The sequence below is a fragment of the Haemorhous mexicanus genome, chromosome 1 (genome assembly GCF_027477595.1).
Source record: "Haemorhous mexicanus isolate bHaeMex1 chromosome 1, bHaeMex1.pri, whole genome shotgun sequence".
Classification (NCBI taxonomy): Eukaryota; Metazoa; Chordata; class Aves; order Passeriformes; family Fringillidae; genus Haemorhous; species Haemorhous mexicanus.
In genome coordinates, this window is record NC_082341.1 from 60254709 (window position 1) to 60266831 (window position 12123).

At 37.8% G+C, this 12123-nt stretch overlaps 1 protein-coding gene across 1 annotated transcript in view; it reads right to left on the minus strand.

The window, feature by feature from the left end:
* Positions 1–317: 317 nt before the first annotated feature.
* The window catches only part of RAMP3 (receptor activity modifying protein 3), a 39626-nt gene continuing 27820 nt past the window's right edge, over positions 318–12123 (minus strand). Inside the window, exon 4 of the mRNA XM_059850755.1 lies at positions 318–1813. Within this exon, the coding sequence (XP_059706738.1) occupies positions 1558–1813 (256 nt within the window). The 3' untranslated portion in view covers positions 318–1557. The remainder of the gene's footprint in view (positions 1814–12123) is intronic.

Sequence of the window (12123 nt, forward strand, 5' to 3'; positions counted from 1 at the left end):
AGAGAATGACGAAGAGTCTTTGGAAAAACACACAGGAAACACTTTCAAAATTGAATCATTCCAACACCAGAGTAACGAATAAACAAGTTGGTGCCGTCAACCCTTGTGAATAGATGTGAAAACAAACCAATATAGCTTATAAGGGTTATTTATTTATCTATACACAATGTATGTAGATAAATAATCTAGTAAATTGAGCACTTCTAATTTGATTCAAGCAAGGAAATGCTTTTCATATTCATAGACCTAAGTCTCAAACATGGAGCCAGAACCTTAAAGGAGAAAATCTAACTATAAAATATATAAAACACAATTACTTGGCCATTCAACTGTATTTTATTTGTGTGCATAAGGTATGGAAAAATGAAAAGTCACTTGTAACAGATGTTGCACTCCTGTCATAGAAGAGCATTGGACTGAAAGGCATGTTGTGAAAAGAAGGTTTGCAACACAGATAAGTTTTTCTGTTTTGAGCATATGATCTTTATTTCAACTATTACATAACTTTACAGAATAAGATTTCTGAGTTGAATTTTTCTCTTTCCTCCTACTACTCTTCCAAGTTTTGATGTTCATACTTTAGTTCCCACACTCTTCACAAGACAAAGAATTATTTATGTACAATACTCTGAAAGGCACCTCAATCAACATGACACCTTCATATTTATTTGTAGTATACCACTTGCACAAATTGGAGTGAGAGTGGGGAGTATACAGTGAACACAAGTCATCAAGAATAATAATTATAAAAGAGGAAAAATAAAGAGTCTGGTGTATGAAAGTTTCTTCATTACTCCTTATTATATTTATAATCATCAAATTTCCTTTCACATTTTCCAGCTCTGTAAAGTAAGACTTGCGTGTCCTCCCTCAAAGCTTGTTTGTAAGACATATAATTCCAAGCAGCCATGCTTAAAGGAATTTTATAAACTATTTTATAATGTGGCAGGATAATTTCCCTGTGCAGAGAGTCACCGGACACAGAAGTTGTTTCTTTGCCAGAATAATACTTCCCAGTTTTGATAATGATGATTTTTATTAGCTTCTGAGAAAAGCTGCCACCTGGTTATATCCATAATCAGTTCCTGTGCTGGGGGTCTCTGCAAGTCACAGGGTTCACAGATGAAAACCTTGAGTGTCCTGCACAAAACCTCAAGAGATATCACTTCCCCCCAAGTCAGTATTACACACATACAGCTTTGCAAAATTTTACCAGCCACCTTTGCCCACAATAAAGTAACTTTACTCTTTTTGCAGTCAAGGGGTCTCTTTGCCTGGAAACTCTCCTGTTTCTGGGAGCTGCCTGTGAATTCCATGCTGATGAGGCTTGATGGAAGTAGAGCTTTCCACCAGCAATACCCATGGTCAAGACAGAAGCAGTGACACAGCAGCAGCAGCAGCAGCAGCAGCAGCTCTTCATTCACAGGAGCATCTCAGTATCTCACTGATTCCATTTCAGCCGATCTGAAATCTTTATGCCGTGTTCCTCTCTTCGTCCTCCTTTCTTAGTGTTTAGGGAAGAAAGAAATGCAGAAAAAGAAAGCCCAGAGGAAGAGCTTACACTAAGATATCACTTCTTTTGCTGCACCATACTACCAGTGTTATCATGGCACATGTCAGCATGACTGGGATCAAGATCAGTGTTATGAGAATTTCATCCGGTGGATCTTCCCAGTGAACCTTTTCTGAAGTACAGTTTGAAAAGAATTGTTTATGAATTCCAGTGATAAAGCCTTCTGCAAGGGGGTTTGGCCAAAAGCAACTTGCATTGTTGGCTTCACGTTCTGTGCACTGGGTAAAGTTGTCATAATACCTGGGAGTAGAAGAAAAATAAGAGAAGTTGAAACAGAATGTATATGCATGTTACACTTGGAGAAAGCTACGGAGGGCGCCATAAGAAATCTCTAAGAGTGTGTCTATCGCGTCGATTTTCTGCTGAAGGACCTCCAGTAGAAGCTTGGCACAGCGAGGCAGAAGGAGAACTGACTCACACGTACTAATGCAACTGAGAGATTCCATGTGAAGTTCTGAGATCCCAGATGTGCAATAATCAAACCACGACTGCAGCCAGGACCTCCTAATGCCATTTAAGTACAGATAGAACTCCCTCACCAGAGACATCTACAGATTCTTTAAAAAGCATGCACACAAATGTGCCAAGAACAGGACATTTTGAACAAAGTATTTCATGCCTCATCTGCCGCTAGACATGATGTTGTCGTGAAAATTATGATGTGGCACTAGGACTGAATCACAACATGCAGTACTGTGTAAAAATTTTGGTTCTGTTGCACTCTGATGTAAGAAAATAATGGGAAAATAAACACACAGAAAGTTATCTTTTGACAAAATTCCTCTTCTTTCCAACTCTAGCAAATGTCCAGCAGGGAATAAATAAAGAAATAAATTCTAATTACATGTTTGCTTATGAAAAGCTGGGAATTCCTTATAATACCTAACATGTGATTTCAAGACTGCATGTGCTAAAATTTACCTGTCCAGGAATAACTTATATTTATGAGAATTGGCTACCCCTCAGGAAAAAGAAAAAAGGCAACAATAAGCCTAAATGAGTTTTGCAGTGTTATTTTAAGCCAAAGAAATTCAGGAAGTGAATGGATATGGGGGAGGAGATCGGAAATTAGGAAGACGAAGAGTGTCTGGTCAGTGCATGAATAGGGCAAGAAATAAGGAAGCTGAATTATTGTCTGTTGCATTTATTTTAGTCCTGCGTGACTCAATAAACTCACTTCAAAGGGGAATTAAAAATAGAAAGGAGAGAGCAAAAGCCCACAACACTTCTAGGGACAGCATCTTATTATAACATCTGAAGACCCTGCTCTCCCTCACACCACATAAATATGGACTCCTGGTGATTGACTCGTTCTGACATTAAGTCCTACAGGGGACTAATGTTGACTAAATGCTCTGCTGTAAACTAAAGGAAAAGAGACATTTCAGAATTTGGGCCAAGACTGAAGTCTGCTGTCTACTGTGTGTCTGTCAGGGGAAATGTCTGCCTGCCCATGCTACAACTACACAGGTTGGGATCACAGCCTGCTGAGCATCTAAATTCTCAGGGCTGTGTTCACAGAAGAAGAAAAAGCATCACAGAAAGGGGCTTCTGCGAGTTCCTTGTAGTTCTCATTTTCAAGGAGCTTGAGCCAATAATGCTTCATTCATAAGCAAACACACTGGACATCTAACAACAAAATCCATCATGAAGTTGCATATACGCACAATATATGTGCATTTTAAACAAAGCAACTAGAAAGGAAGCTTTTGTGACATCAGCAACCACAGGAAAACAACAGGAAGTAAGCTAAAAATAAAATACAAATATCAGCTGTTTGCTATTTTAATTGTGTCATTCTTCTGTGTGACCTGATGGCATCCATTCTTTATGTCCTTGGACTAAATTAGGAACTGGAGATGTCTAATTGAATGTGGGACATATAGTCCCAGAGGACCTGAAGAGCAACCGGTCTGAAGGCAAGGCTACAAGGTTCAGCAGGCTACAATGCAGAGATGGAGGGGCATCCATCTGCCCAGACAGATCAGTGCTCCACCTGGCACAGACACTCCAGAGTGCTGGACTCTGCTCCAGCCTGCTCTGGGCCATGCTCTCATGGGCACCTTTGTGCCATCAATGGCCACTGTTACAGCTGCCTCAATTAAAAAATCAACAATAAATCCAGGTAATGTCACCATAAAAGTACCCTAAGCTCAAAGATTTGTTGATGTATTTTTTTGCCTCCGTGTTTAAAATCCGATAGAAAAGTCAGTGTTCTACAAAGAATTCTGTAGATTTTTTTCTTAAATGTTAGAGGGTGTAAACAAAAATATTTGCCAGTGATTTTTGATTGTAAATACAACACAGCTAGTAGAAGCTGGTTAAGTCTTGCCAAAAGGCCAGATAAAAATAACTTGGGAGATAAATTGTATTTGAAATACTGAATCCCTAAGGGCCAAAGTAGAATAAAAATGTTATTGTAATTGTTGGAGCTGTTGGAGTTGGAGTTCCTTATATTTTTTACTTAAAACCTTCTCTCATGAATAAAAAAGGGAAAAAAATCCTACCTGCACTATAACTCTTAGCTCACACAACTGTGAGAATGTAGATAAAGGAAAATCTCAGCTGCTGGAGAACCGCATGTCTGCCAGAAAAGGTGAAATCACTTCAATATTTATGTAGTTTTGTAATTTAGAGTTTATGCACTGCAACAGAAAGTTCATACAAAAAAAAAAAAAAAGATCCTCTGTGCATGGCACTGCGGAACAGCTGCCTCAGACGGGAGCAACTGCATCCTATTACTACAGCATGGATGCTTTTGTAGTTGACCAATTGGTTTGCAAGTTGGGATTTTTTAAGAAGGAGATGGTGGTTAATAGATATTTAATTTCAGTTGAATTCTCCTATGCCTAATCCTTTCATGTCTTACATAATTCTTTTCAATCAAATGGTAAAGGCTGGAATAGAAAACCTTTCCATTCTGTTTAATAAAATGGCTATGACAAAGATGTCCTGGCCTCTGACTGGAGATATTTCAAGAAGTGCATTAAAGTTCCACAGCTTGTGAAAGGAAAGAACGAGAAATTATAATTTCTACTTGTTCTCCAAACAAATAACTGGAGAGCACATCGGAGCTCAAGCTCCTTCACTTTTCAGATTATAGGAGGGTGTGGGAACATCCTTAATTCTTTGTGCTGAGACACATTTTCATCTCTTTCAAGCTAACTACAAGGGACCTAGGTAGTACTCAGGAAAGGGATATTCACAGGGAGACTGGTCACAAGCTTTGTGACAAATGAGCCAAAAAATTATATGAGTTTCAACTCAGCTAAGTAGTCCAGTACAAAAAACCCAAAATCTAAGCACAGTCTGAGCAGCAAGATTCACATGAAGGTGAATATTGAGCATATCAGGGCAAAGCACCTGATATATCAGGATAACTGAGCATATCAGGTGCTTTGCTCTGATATGCTCAGGATAACTTTAGTTTCTATTGAGGAACCAACTCCTTCGTCATACTGCACAGGATTGAAAATACTTTCAGGGAACACAAAAAATAATTACTTTCAGAGCAATCTTTGAACTATAACACATTTGTCATGAAAGATAATTTTCAATATTCTAGAACAATACCTCATTTTCAGAGCACACAAACTTTTTCTTCTATACCTTACATTTTCACTAAACCAGATAATAACAACCGTGTCACTGGGTAGGTTTTTTTTTTTGTTTAAACTGTGCATTTTGTATTTTACCCATGAGAAAATACATTTTTACATATTACCTATAACTAAGAACCTGGAAACCTGGACAGCTATTATGAGGAATGGTAGTGGACACATTTGCCTTAATGGGACAGAGTTTCATGGGGTGTCCACTCAAACTATTTAAATAGAGAGCTAGGTTTATTGCATCTCATCTATCTCAGGGTACACAGTTGCCTCTCACTCAGGGCACTTCTCAGTCTAAGTGGGGCTTGAATCTCATCCATAGTTTCCCACATTTCCAGGGAGGAACATGGTAAATTCTTGCTCTATCTTCCTCAATATCCCTGCACAGGAAAACTGCAGGGGTGAATGGTTTACAAAAACACAAGTCTCACAACCCCCTCCTCCACATTTTTGTGATACTAAGAAAACAAATAGATTTTTTAACTAAGAGTTTTGACAAATAAGTGTTTTCCACTGCAAAACTGCTATTTCAAAGAATCACAAACACTTATCAAAAAGCTGAATACTATATATATATTACTTAAGACAAACATTTGAGGGCATTTTCTGGCTGCAGCCAGTAGACCCACTATCAGTTCCAACTGGAGAATCTTCCCACCTCTCCAGCACCCATGGACAGACCACCACAGAGACATTCAGCATATAAGCAGTCAGGAATGTTTTGCAGTGGCTTAATGAGGAGGGCCAGGCATTAAAAACCAATACACCACACTTTCACTACCCCATTTAAAATAATTCAGTTTCATGATTCCTGATATAATTAGAGAAGGGTAGTACAAGATATATAATACATTGTGAGTAATTTTTGCTATTTTGAGTCCACTAAGTACTCAGAATACAGTGAAAAATCTCTCTTGAGATAATTGAGTCTTGATGCAAACCAGGTAACAGGTACACCAGGGACACCCACTCCTGCTACTATACAATCCCAGATAGCAACCTAGAGGCACTTTTTCAGGACACTACAAGTCATGTGGTGTATTTTTATAAAAATGCTTTAAAATTATTTGCTTTCCCCCAGATTATTCAACCAAAAATTTCTTTATACACATTCACATATTAAATTGAATTATCATCCTTGTAACTTCCACCCAGACTGGAATACAAAAATCTGAAAAGTAAAAATATTAACAAGAAATATCATATGATGAGAAAGGCTTTTCTTACAGCATTTCTAGACGAAGTGGAGGCAGGAAGTAGCAAAAAACTTCACAAAAATAAAAAGCCTATTCTTATGTAAGATGCAGCCAGACTATATAGAATTTCCATGAGTAACAGCCTGGATGAACTTCAAATAAGGGTCCAAACCTTAAGATGATAATTTCCTGATGTTTCACCACCATGTTAAAAGGACAGCTTCAATTTTATAGTGAGTTAGGAGCCTGTAAATGTGGTGGAATATTTCTGAGATTTTCTCACTCAGTATCTCTCCAAACAGATTGGTGACTGTGTCTCACCATTCCTTTAATCACATATCTTCTGCCAAGATGAGTATTCTCACAGTCACATTTTTACCTCCCTAATCAGATCAGATCTACTGTTGTGCAGCTCCTGTACAGGATTCAGCCTCAAGAAAATAATGTGCTACAAAAACACAGGGAAGGAAATGAATGGGGGTGGGGAGAAACAGGTTTAATGAAAAAATTATAAAGTACAGTTTACTCTCATGCCACTAAATAATGGACGTTGAGACAGATTTACTCACTTGGGTTGAAAATAATAAACAGATTCTGGTATCCTTTGAAGTAATTACAGAGCTCCACCCTTAGTTTCACATCAACAGCTGTCTGGAAAATGCAAAATAAACTGAACTAAAACCCCAAAAATGCACAACTATTACTAAATTGTTGTTAATTCCCTAAAGATACAGACAGAAAATTTAAATATAAAGAGCAACTATAGATGCAAGCAGTTACTTTATACATCTAATAGCCATCTTTAATGAGCAGCAGAAACCACTATATTAAGCAAATGTAGAACAAGGAGGTAAATGTAGCCTGACATAAGGCATTGCATTATTAAGATCAAATATTTAGTAGCACCAGAATTTTACCAAGCCAAAAACTTCAACCCGCAAGCAGGCTTTACCTTCCACCACTCCTGACTAGATTTTAATGATTATTTAGTTGTACACTCAGCCCATTTTTGGAGAACACCCAGTAAGAGGGGAAGTAGTCTCTGAAGCCATCACTAACCACATCATGTCTTCAGAAGCCAATCCCATATCTCCCTTGAATTAGACAAAAATCAAAAGAGTAAGTGAAGGCAAATCCTAATCCCACAAACACTTAAGCATACATATCCAACTTCTTATAAGCACAGTATCTCACAAGTAGCCATCAGAGATGATGTGTGGAAAATGTCCTTAATAGCATGAATAGAATCATTACATATCTGCTTCCCATAGTCAAACACATCAGGCTTGTGATTCTGTCACGAAAATGCAAATTTTAAAACCTCTTATTTGTGGATCAAGTTTCAAAGTTTTTGTCAAGTTGGTCAACTAGTGAAAGCCTTCATTTTTTTGGGCTTCTCACCAAAGGAGACAGCATGTTTCTGGGGACAAGCACTTTTTTTGTGTGCATCAATATTTGAAATTTTACAGCTGAAATTTTAAACCTTGTACTAGAACACATGAACAGAAGCAGGAAGCATTCCAAAATTCAGATCCAAATTATAAGACCATCTTCAGATCTCCAGTAAACACTTCTCAGTGCTCAAAATGGCAGATGCACAATTTCTGCTACCTCATCTGCTTTTTCTCTATTATAGTCAGTTATTTCTCTATTTAATTCAGATTACTTCACAATGACAGGGCAAAGGCAATACCTGACTAAGACTGGGATTTTTTCCTTTCCCATCAGCTGTACATCATGCATCTCCCCTCAGTGTCATTAGGAAAACCATTAGCATTTTCTGGTACATATCCTCTTTCAAAGGCCAAGCATGACAGAGGTGAGAGCCCTGAAAAGCCAATAGCACAATTTGAAGGCAAATTCCTACTATTTATTGTCATATACAATTTCAAATCAAACTTCTGCATGCTTCAAAACCATTTTATGTTGCCTTTACAGTCGATAAAAACACTGGAATAATTGTAAGGCATGATGCACAATACAGCTTCCTTGAAGCTTCCCCTGCCAAGGAAGAGAGCCCAGGACAAGTAGTACTTTGGACAGATGAGTCCCACACCTGCTGTGCCTAGCAAATAAAAAGCCTCATTAAAAGAAAGCCAGCTAGTAGAGAATTACACTCAAATCTGCCACTGTAGTGATGGAGAGACATGCAAGCAGCATGCTATCCTTGTGTCTATCTCAGCTCAACTCCTTCCCAAAAGCACTTCCACCTGAGCCACCAGAGATTGGCACAACCCTCACTGCAGTCAGTGCAAATGCAAGCGCTCCTGGTGCAAGCAGGTGTTTGGGTCAGCCACTGACACAGCCGCCTGCTGAGGTGGTTCTGCTTTCTCCAAACACATCAGTCACTTTGTTCATTCGCCTGGTAAAGTTTGCAACAATTAACAGCTTATTTGTCTCCACTCTTCTCAGAATGTTCCAACCCCATGATAAAACCATAATTCCAGCACTGCTTCCAAAATTAAATGCTCACCCAGCTTCAATCCAATCATCCAACACCAGGGGAGGAGCCAGAGTCAGGAGGGAAGCTGCTGGCCCAGAACTGCTCTGAGCTCATGCCACATTTCAGGAGCTCGAGGCTTTTCTTTCCATCTAGATTAACCAAGCTGGCAGGTGAGCAGAGAAAATGTGGTTTGAATTCAGACTGGTGCTCCACCGCTCGGCCTCCAGACAGCCACTCAAAACAAGCAACCATGAAGATAATAATTTTTCTGACCAACAGGCAAAAACTCACAGAGAAAGAAAACACAGAAGGGCCCTTCTTCTTCATTCCAGCTTACATCTGCAAACAACTGCTCCGTATTCCATTTTTATGAGGATATTAAAGAGTATTAGAGTGTCACCTGCTGAGTGGAAGCTGTTATTAGATTCTACTTACTCCAAAGTAGCACAAGCCTTTTATAATACCACAGCACTATTTCTCCAATTGGAAAGAGGGGAGAGAAATATCTGGTAATATGCAGCTGTGAAAGAGAAGTCATCAGTCAATCAGGCTTACATTTTGAGGAACACCCACTGTAGCATCTCCACAGACTGAATTTTTTTTTAAATTAAAAAAAAAAAAAATCTAAGTTGAACTTCTCATCATCATTTTCATAACCCTCCTCCCATAATTTTTATGAGCATGTAAAGAGTGTATACTTTTCCTGATTATTTATGGAAAATGGGTTTTATATAAACTTTTAAAAATACCTGTAATTTAAAAAGCCACTTGCTTTGGGAGGAGAGTGGCTGTTGTGTTCTGCTCCAAGCAGAGCACAAATAATGAGAGTTAAAAATCAGTTGACTAATTACAGATCTTAAGCTTCAGATTATGTCAGCTGCTGGACTAGTTAAAGAATAAATCCTTTTTGCAGTCTTGCATAATAAATGAATTATGTGAAATTGCAATCTAGGCATGCACAGCTCACAAACGAGACCAAAACTGATGAAAAATTAACCATAAAATCAGAGGAACGGTAGCAATATTAGAAATTGATTTGAAATTAAGCAAAAAAGACTGTTAGGGAAGAAGGCTAATATAGAAAATTTCTGCTTATCTGCAATTCAAATACATCATTATGTTTTAGCATGACTTTGACAGCACAGCATGTTCACCATTGACTGCCTTGACAACCTTTGATTTCCACTCCTTCTATACTCAGCACTTATTTTTGAGAAAATTTTTAATTTTACAAAGCTGCCATATCTCTATTATTTCTATAAGCACTACAGGCATCTCAGAGATTGCCTTCAAGTTTGTCAATGCAGCCAGCAACAAGTGTCTGCCTTTTGCAGATTACACTACAGGCTGAAGAAGGTGACTTATCTGCTGAAGAGTGCAGAAGACTGCATGTCTTGAGACGACTTTCCGACACATAATTACATACTATTCTGTAAAGATAAATAGAAATGCCAGAGCGTTGGCAATTGACCATGTAAAATACTTTTTTAAAAAGTATTGTTACATAATAAACTTCTGTAATTGAAACAAGACCCTGAATACAAAACATAGTAGTATTAATTCATACCTATTGTGTTGTCAACAGTTAACCACATGACTAATACCACATGTAGCCTGGAGCAAGAAAATCTCTTTTTTTGTCTCTGCTGAGTTAATCTCCATTATTGTATGTTCGTGGTTGATCCATTTGAAAACAAGAATGTAGAAATTGTTTTGCAAACTAGAAGAACCAGAAAAGTTTGCATTAACTTTTCCTTTTCATAATACATTTATACATTTGTTTTCACTGCCTCTAAAAATATACTGTCCATTATATATGCATTGCATAATACAAAATAATCAGTCTATCAAGTTATACCATACTATTTTACCACCAAGCAACTTTACACAGAAATCTTATGCAATGGTTTTTATTAAATACAGCCTTTTAAAATAAGCTCCATGAAGACTGTTTTTGATTACTGATCTTACCACAATAAAATTCAAAAAGGTCATGAAAGGTGTTGAAAGGCTGACAGTCCTGAGATTTAACGACAGAACTGCTTTCTAACATCACCTCTAAGTTGCTTACATTATTTTTTCCAAGTGACTTAGAATTATTATATTCTTATATCTTTAACTATTTGTTAGCTGACTTGGAAATATGAGCACTGACATACTGATGCCACCTTGTGAGTGCAAGCTACCACCATTAGTCCAAGGCATCTACTGAAGTACACATCAATCTGACCCACAGCACCCTTCCTAAAATATTGTCACTGGGGTCTTCAGGTGACATCGACTTCACCAATGTTGAAAACTCTTTCCAAACTTCGAGAAAATACTGATATTTATATCACTGACCTCTTGGCAAATGCCAGATTTCATTCCCTCGTTGAAAAAAAAATACTCAGGACAAATAAATGTAACAGGTGTTAAAACTTAATGAAAAAATTCAGCATTCATGAATGTTTTTCACCACCCTTCTGCAGCATGTAAGACAGCCACAGAAAACACCATTTTCTGCTGTAATTCTCCACTAAAGAAAGAAAAAGCATTCAAAACTAATATCCAAAGCCTTTCCAATATCTCACCTGGAGTTATCAAATATAGACTTTATTTTCACAGCCATGTATTATATAAAATGACTGTGCCTCTCCTTTATAACAAAGGTGAAAACTATATTGCACTAAAGAACCATATTTCAGCCTCTGCATCTATCAGGAGGAAAGCAGTTATATGGGAATGATGTATTCCCGCCTCATGTTGAGCCCTGGTGTCTGAATTCAAACTAACCACTTTATTTCTATTCATCAGGACATATTCTTATCTACACAATACAAAACAAAGCCAGTACATTTCATATGAAAGTATGATGTGAAATAGAGATTCTATGTAAGATATTCTTCTACAGCCCCATTAAGTGACCCACCGTGCCTTTGCATTAACCTCACAGCAACTAGGACGGCTGATCCCAAAACAGCACATGATTGTACACATTCTCAGCACAGCCCTGTACCTGAGATTTTATAAACTTTAGGTTTCTTTCATTCCCAATGTTTTAAATAATAGATGGCAAGCACTATTATTTCTGTAATAAAAAATTGCTATTGTCAGCTACCAGCATGATGGCAACACAAGTGCTCAAATACGAAGTTCTTCTCCATTGTTTTACTTCCTCACACCTAATTGATTTATTAGCTCCTTTGCTTTTGTTTTGAAAAGAAAGGCATGAGTCACAGAAGAGAAACAGTATGTTCTTGGGATAACAATTACCAGCCTGGTTTTGCCATTGCTGCCGTGAGTTTTTAGATGGCTTTT